Consider the following 7104-nt stretch of genomic DNA (forward strand, 5'->3'; position numbering starts at 1 on the left):
GATGCAAAATTTTGTTGTTGTTGAAATAGTTACAAAGCTTTACAAACAAAACATTTTTTTCAGAACACTTTTCAAGAATCTAGTACGATGTCTTGCCAGAAATTATTTTTGAAACAATTGGTCATAACCATAGAAACTTGCCATGACTTACACATTTTTGTCCACACTTTTGGAAAGGAAACAAAATAAGTCGCAAATTTTACAACCAGCGTTTCATGAGTAATGGTCAAAGTTTACCTCGACACAAACAATTAACATCGACACGGTGATCGTAACATAGGTGTGAGAGTATGTTGAAACATATTTAAAAGTAGCCTATATGGCCCGACCAAGTAATGTTAATAAAATAGTAGGAGGTGCCATTCAAGTCATAGCAGAAAATTGTTCGAACACTCCCCTCTCTCGGCAAGTGCTGCCGTTGGCTCACCATTTACTAATCCGCACCATTAGCGGCCACACGGGAAATCCCCAAGGGTAATAAATTATTTACGCGCCTGCGGATATACACGCAGAGAAGAGGTGATTTTAGATTAGAAGTTCACGTGTTTTTTCAAATGAAGTACAACTTTCTGATTTCTTCCGATTAGGTGGAAAAAAATTGCCTATTAGGGACCAAGTTAAAGCCTTTTTTTCCCAACGTCTGTTTGATATCTCTCAACAAGCTACATTTCCGGCTCAAATTGCTTGCGGCATAACTTGCGTGGCATCACTATCTGGTTAGCTTTTTTATTGATATTTTTCTCCTAGTTTTGTGGCCAAATCAAATAATTTTAATTTTGCACGAAAACCTTCCACGATCATAACCAATAAATCTACAAAAATTAAAATGCTCAACGTCTGTGCTTAATTCCAGAGCTGTTGAGACTCCAGCTTCAAGAGAAAACTAAACATCGTACTGCTGGCATAAACGTTATATGATACATGCTGCTGGCAATAAATGTTCAGGAAACTGCAGTACAAAAATTGCTTTCCGTCAAAATTTAATTCAAGTGAATTACCAGGATTGAAAGATTAGCCTACTTGTAGACTTGGTTCGTCGACTTCTTGTAATAAACTGCGTTTAATGAATTCCACACGTAGCGAAACTGCTGCCTTTGTTACGTAACATTGTAACTATACACTGCTGCGCGGTCTAGCTTGGCCAGTTGATGGGCTTTTGATGGTTTATTCTGTTTGTGAAGTGCAATATTTTAATAATTACCCAATACCTGCAAGTAGACACTGATAATAGCGCAACTTTAGTTTAATCCAAATAAACAGCTGCATCGGGCGCAAAGGGGATAAATCCCCAAAGTCGGCGTATAACTTGTCATTGGGTATTAATAATTAGGCAGCTGTTCTCTCAAGAGGGAATCAAACCAGCAGAACGCGTTTATAATTAAATCAGTGTAGGATTAAATGCAATTAGAATGAAAGACACCCATAATAGACTCTGTAACCACGCCTTGTCATCTCTTATTGGTTCACACAGCTCATAGGAGTCTATCTTGTGATTATGAAGCGGGATAAACCTATTGGTGTAAGATAACGCGCATTTAACAGACATAATGCTTGTCGTATTGCCGTGGTAAAATTAATAAACCGAACCAGTTTCGGCGTCTCGCGATCTGTTCTACATTAGTTATCCTGCAAGTGTGTGTTCTGCGTGTTGGTCTGGGGGGAATTATGGGGCATTTAAGTTCGAAGGTATTTTAAATTAAAAATTATCTTTCTTTTTAACAGGTTATACAGTTGTTCCCAGCAAAGTTCATTTGTACATTAAACGCGGACCAAACAAATTGTCCTTGATAGAAGAACATTTCAGCTAAATCCCACGCTTATAGATGTTTGTGTCCGAGCTTTTCAAACCTTACGCGACCCTTCTTGTTTGGCAGTAATATATTTTTTGATATGTATGCGACTATCAGCTTGGTAGGCCCTGGTTCATGGCGCACAATGAACGTATTGGCTAACCACTTAGTGTTCGTGACGAAACTTGTTTCAATGCATTTGCAGAACAAATTGTTTTGAAAGCCCTGCGCTAAACAATTTTTTACATGACAACATGAAATTGGTAGGGTATTTTTGCACGTTTACTGTAAAAATCTTTGCAATAAATTGCATGAGCACTCTTCCACAAACTAAAGTACAACAAAACGGGATGACATCTGAATTCTTGTGGTTAGTCATAGAAATCAAAATCATCATCATCCAATTGGCCACCACCCGCCACTTGGTGGCGTGAGTCGAAACTTTCTTCTTCTGAATCTGTGTCCCATGGTGCTGTAATACATTGCATCTCAATTAAAAAGTATGGCATCCATGGGAAATTTGTCAACTTTTTACCATCAGTCACCTTACCGCGGGTGTTTTTCTTCGTGACTTCTGCCTGTTTCACTGGTTTGCCTTGCGTTGAAGCATTACTTTCACTGAAATAGCATAGTTGTGATATAATAAAAAGACACAAAAATAAAATATTATTGAGCCCAAAACATTAAAAATAGAAAGGTACTGCTTATGTCATAGCTTGCTATTTTCACGTACCTGTGATGCAAAGCAGTTGGGATGTGCACTATCGGACTTGCGTTCACAACAGAATCTACAACAGCATAATAAATCGAGCAATCACAACTAACACCAATTGATACAGTGGGTAAGGTTACAGATAAAAAGATTTAAAACACAACATAAACATTTCGGATTTAAGACAGAAGTTGTCCATGAATGCCAAATTATTTATTTGAGCTTTGGAGTGTTTGATTTAAATACTGTGAGCACTACAGGTATTGACAGATACAACCACATACCTTGCTCTGATTCGTCTTCTTCAGATGATTCTCTAAACAAGAATATATTGAATAAAACTAAGGCAACAATGCTCATCACACATACAAAATATTATTGAATTGTTTTATTTTTGCATACAAGAAATTTTATGTCCAACATATTGTGTGTGCTTTTTTATACAGTTTACAAAATGACTGACCTGCGTTACAAAGTACAATGCTATAACAAACACATGTTAACACAAAATGCCTTACTCTTCAACTTTTGGTGACAAAACTTCCTCCAAATCATCTTGATCCTCATAAAAACCACTTGCACCAAGTGTGCTTGCCAAATTCTGATCATGCCCTTTCAGGAGTGCTTGGTATGCTGCACTGGCTGAAATGTGGTGAACAAACAATTGGTTAAATCGGTGAGCTGCAGACCATGCAACTTGTGACTGATGAAAATCTTGTTCAAGCCACGCAGTCTATTCCACTTTGTGGTGACTTTGCAGTCAAGATCCATCCAGGGAGTAGCAAACTAGACCGTCGAAGACGAACCACTTTGAAACACACTATGACCTAGCAACTGATGGGCCAGAACTTTGTGCAATGTCTGCAGTTAACTGATCATTATTAGCTAAAGTGCTTAAACACCAATTAATTTATTAAAAGGAGTAAATATCCTACCACGCCAAAACAATGTTGGGAATATTTCAGCATGCTATCAGGATTGATAACAAACAATCGCAACAATACACAGAAAAGAAAAACATAAACTTACAAGTTAAGGGAGCATCAGTTCTTGGTGAAGTTTCGGTTGTAAGACTTTCACTCAATATGCTTTCAACAACATCTTGATGTATCTCCTCTTTCACTCCTAAATGTATTTAGTTTAGTTTAGCATAATGCACTTGTGGATACCAAAACTTGTGCATTGTGTCCAAGTATGTTTTGCTTGTAGTGACATGAAATGTGTGTGGAGGTAATTAAAACTTACTTACATAAAATAAAGTTTCTCACCTGGCACCGGGACAATTATTTTGTTTGGTGATGAATGTGATAAAGATATGACACTGGAAGTTTCTGATGGTGCCACCATACCACTGTTGGTAGCTACTGGTTGCTTTGATGATTCTGTGCCCACTGCTTCAGGCCTGGAAACCTCAGGAATGAAATCATCATCACTGAAGCTGTCACTTTCTTGTGTCGAGACCTCAGACAATAGATCCAGAATATTACCATCTTGGTGAGCTTCGATTTTCTTGCCATTACTGCTTTGCTCTACTTTGTGGATTTTTACTGCCGGTGGCTTAGAATGTGTGGGTGACATAGGTTCAGGACTTGCCACAGGTGATATTACGTTTGAACTAACTCCTTCTGACAAAGATGAATTTGTTGGCGGTAATGTTTTTGCCACTTGTAAAGGATTACCCTGATGCTGTTTATAGCTGGAAGTTGGTGATTTTTCTCTTTCGGCACTTGATGGAAGATCTAACGGAGGTACTTCTGTTCTATGTTGCATTCGCTGTTGATTGTTTGGAAATACAACATTGTAGCTCTGGCTGGATGACTGAACAGAAGACTGGGACACATGTGATAAGGCATCTGTAGCTTTTTGTTCAAAATCAGCAGCTTGCATTTCAGTTGATTTGAGTGGAACTGCACTACCTTCAACTGGTACCAATTTAAACAAAGGTGCTGTTTTAGGGTCAAATTGGGTTAGAAAAGACTGATCGTGTGTGGTTGATGAGGCACCATGAGATGGAGATGTGTTGACATCTATTCCTCTGTTTTCAAGTTGTCTTTTAGCTTTAACATATTCAACTTCTTGCTTCCACTTTGGGTAAAGTTTGGTGACTTCTTCTTCATATTGTTTCTGTTTAGTTTCAACAACTTGTAATAATTGGTGGATTAAGTTTAAAGTTAATTAATTAGCCTGGTCAACAAAGTTATCAGAATATATTTTACAACCTTCATTTGGCGAAGTTTGACAGTTTTTCTATGAAGGCTGTTGTATTTGGCTTCAAGGTTTTCGAAATCTCTTACAAGTTCTTCGTTTCTCTCCATAGCTTTTTGCTCTCTGTCACATATTTGCTGCACACCAAAACTGTGTTTTAGAGAAACGGTATCAAAGTAACAAATGCACTTTAACTTGTTGCAAAAAAGATGGTGGTGAAAACGGTCTGACAAACCTTCCAAAAACTTCTCAGTTTTGTTGTTCTGAGGTTTTGTAGGCGTTTATCCGACCTAACAATTGTGTGAAATTCTTTCTCCAACTTTGATCTTTGCTGCTGTCTGATCCATAAAAATTGAGGGCAAATTGACATTATGGTTTAGTACATGGTGTAACAGCAACGTAGCCATAAGCTATTACTGTTATTGTTATATTAGCGTGTATAATATAACTTACATTTGTCCAAGTTGCTCTTGAAATTGTACTTGCTTGTCATAAAATCCGACGTCGTCCATAGTGGCGCTGGAACAAAATTGTTCAGTACCAGCAGGGCAGCAGCTTTTAGTTTAAGGCAAGACGATTTTCAACTTGAAAGCAACTGCAGAAAACTTAATGAAGCGTATCATAACTTTTGGCTTCGGTAGTCGCTAAGCATTGGAAAAAGTTCTAAAATTCGCTAGTTTTTAATTCGACGAGAAATCCTGTTTGAATTTTATTCGATGACTGACATATTTTTTTAAAAAGTATCATTAAAAAAAAAATATTGTTTAAACTGCAGACAGATGGCCACTGTTTCGACCTAAAAGGTCTCACCAGTGCAGCAAACCAATTATTAGGTTTGGCGTCAATAGCAAAAGTGATTTCCTCATGAAGTATTAGGGATAAGCCGCAACGGGCCGTCTCTTTTGGTTGTTATAAAAGCAAGATATATTTGCAATTATTCTGAAAATAAAACTGGTTACTCCTCGTGCGCCACCCTATGGTGTATTACCACGTTATTGCGTCACATCGCGGACAATACGGGGTCACGTCCCGCATCTACCATAAAAGAGGAAGTTTGGTAATTCGGATAATGTATTGTTTGCGAGTGTTTTGTAATATCTTTTGCTGATTATATCATTTATTTAAACAGTTTTTTTTTTTTAAATAATAATGTTGTGGTTGTTTTCGTTTGAAATGTAGAATGTGCAGTGTACGGCTTGGTTGTGGCAAGTAGCCTACCAAGTTTGTATTAATTTATATGTACGTAAGTACTTGCTGTAAATCAGTTGCACAATGAGCGTGTGAAAGTCTGTTTTTATGAGCCAAATTTTGTATTGTATTTTTTGGCCACTATTTATTCAAATAAGAACTGAAGATGCTTATTTAGTGAAACATGTATTCTTGAAAATAAATGCGTTGACATCAGGCTATTTGATATTGTAATTTTGCAAACATGAAGTTTCCACCTGTGTCACGCACAAGTGGCGTTGGAAAAAAGGTAGATTTCGGAATATATACATTAAATGTATTTAAAAGTTATTGCAATACATCACAGCTACAATCAGGATTATTGTGTAACTAATTTTATTCGTATAAACTAAATAAAAATATATACATGTAAATAGCCTATAATGTTCAGAAGTAGACTATGTTTTGTTAATTCAAGTATATTTTTTATAGATCACAACTTGTGGAATCAGTACTTTAATTTAACCACTAAAACAAATGTTATAGCTGTTAAAACAAGTAAAGTGCCACCATGGATTATACAAGAGACCCATGTCCATGGCGAATTTTGGATGACTGCGGAGGAGCATACTCCCTAGGATTTGTGGGTGGAGGACTTTTTTCACTAATTGGCGGTGCTCGAAATGCCCCAAAAGGTGTTTCCAATCGTTTAATGGGTGCAATGGCAAATGCCCGTTTAAAAGCGCCAAGGACTGCTGGAAGCTTTGGTGTTTGGGGATTAACATTTTCATTGTGCGATTGCACTTTAGTGGCACTGAGGAGAAAAGAGGATCCTTGGAACTCTATTATGAGTGGTGCAGGAACAGGATTTATTCTTGCCATTAGACAGGGTATGATGCCCGCCGTCGGATCAGCAGCTATAGGGGGTGTGTTGCTTGCAATGATTGAGGGAGTAGGAATTGCACTTAATCGTTTTCAAGCAGAAATGTACAAACCCCAACCACCGCAGTTTGAAGATTCACCGGATTTACCAATTCAAAATGGACTTCAGCCAGCTACATACTAAACCAATTTGTTTGGTTTCTATTCATAGCAAATGTTACATATGTTTCGACAAATAGTGAAACGCTGTATTTATGGGAACATAATTATTGTGTTGTTTAAAGTACTGCAACCTTGTTTTATTCACTTTTCTGAATTTTGTTTAATAAAGAAAAATTCTTGCTGTTA

General features: G+C 37.3%; 2 protein-coding genes across 3 annotated transcripts; one reads left to right on the forward strand and one right to left on the reverse strand.

Moving 5' to 3' along the window:
* Window positions 1–2061: 2061 nt before the first annotated feature.
* On the reverse strand, window positions 2062–5303 carry LOC145889386 (uncharacterized). Of its 2 annotated transcripts, XM_082980338.1 has the most exons (10): window positions 5161–5303; window positions 4943–5045; window positions 4722–4844; window positions 3771–4626; window positions 3532–3627; window positions 3021–3144; window positions 2787–2818; window positions 2524–2578; window positions 2341–2408; window positions 2062–2262 (listed from the first exon to the last, which is right to left on the reverse strand). In XM_082980338.1, the coding sequence occupies exons 1-10, from the start codon at window positions 5217–5219 to the stop codon at window positions 2162–2164; spliced, it is 1617 nt and encodes a 538-aa protein (XP_082836464.1). In that variant the 5' UTR covers window positions 5220–5303; the 3' UTR covers window positions 2062–2161. The 2 variants fall into 2 exon arrangements, with proteins under 2 accessions (XP_082836464.1, XP_082836465.1); XM_082980339.1 differs by lacking the exon at window positions 4943–5045 and having other exon boundaries at window positions 5161–5292.
* A 1058-nt stretch (window positions 5304–6361) lies between these two features.
* On the forward strand, window positions 6362–7104 carry LOC145889241 (mitochondrial import inner membrane translocase subunit Tim17-B-like). Its single transcript, XM_082980147.1, has one exon. The coding sequence runs from the start codon at window positions 6446–6448 to the stop codon at window positions 6938–6940; it is 495 nt and encodes a 164-aa protein (XP_082836273.1). The 5' UTR covers window positions 6362–6445; the 3' UTR covers window positions 6941–7104.

The sequence above is a fragment of the Ascidia mentula genome, chromosome 2 (assembly GCF_947561715.1).
Source record: "Ascidia mentula chromosome 2, kaAscMent1.1, whole genome shotgun sequence".
In the NCBI taxonomy this organism is placed as follows: domain Eukaryota; kingdom Metazoa; phylum Chordata; class Ascidiacea; order Phlebobranchia; family Ascidiidae; genus Ascidia; species Ascidia mentula.

Coding starts and splice junctions, on each gene's coding strand:
- LOC145889386 (XM_082980338.1), bottom strand. CDS start 5,219: ATGGACGACGTCGGATTTTATGACAAGCAAGTACAATTTCAAGAGCAA. Junction 4,845..4,942: donor AACTGAGAAGTTTTTGGAAG/GTTTGTCAGACC, acceptor TTTGGTGTGCAG/CAAATATGTGACAGAGAGCA. Junction 3,628..3,770: donor AATAATTGTCCCGGTGCCAG/GTGAGAAACTTT, acceptor AAATACATTTAG/GAGTGAAAGAGGAGATACAT.
- LOC145889241 (XM_082980147.1), top strand. CDS start 6,446: ATGGATTATACAAGAGACCCATGTCCATGGCGAATTTTGGATGACTGC.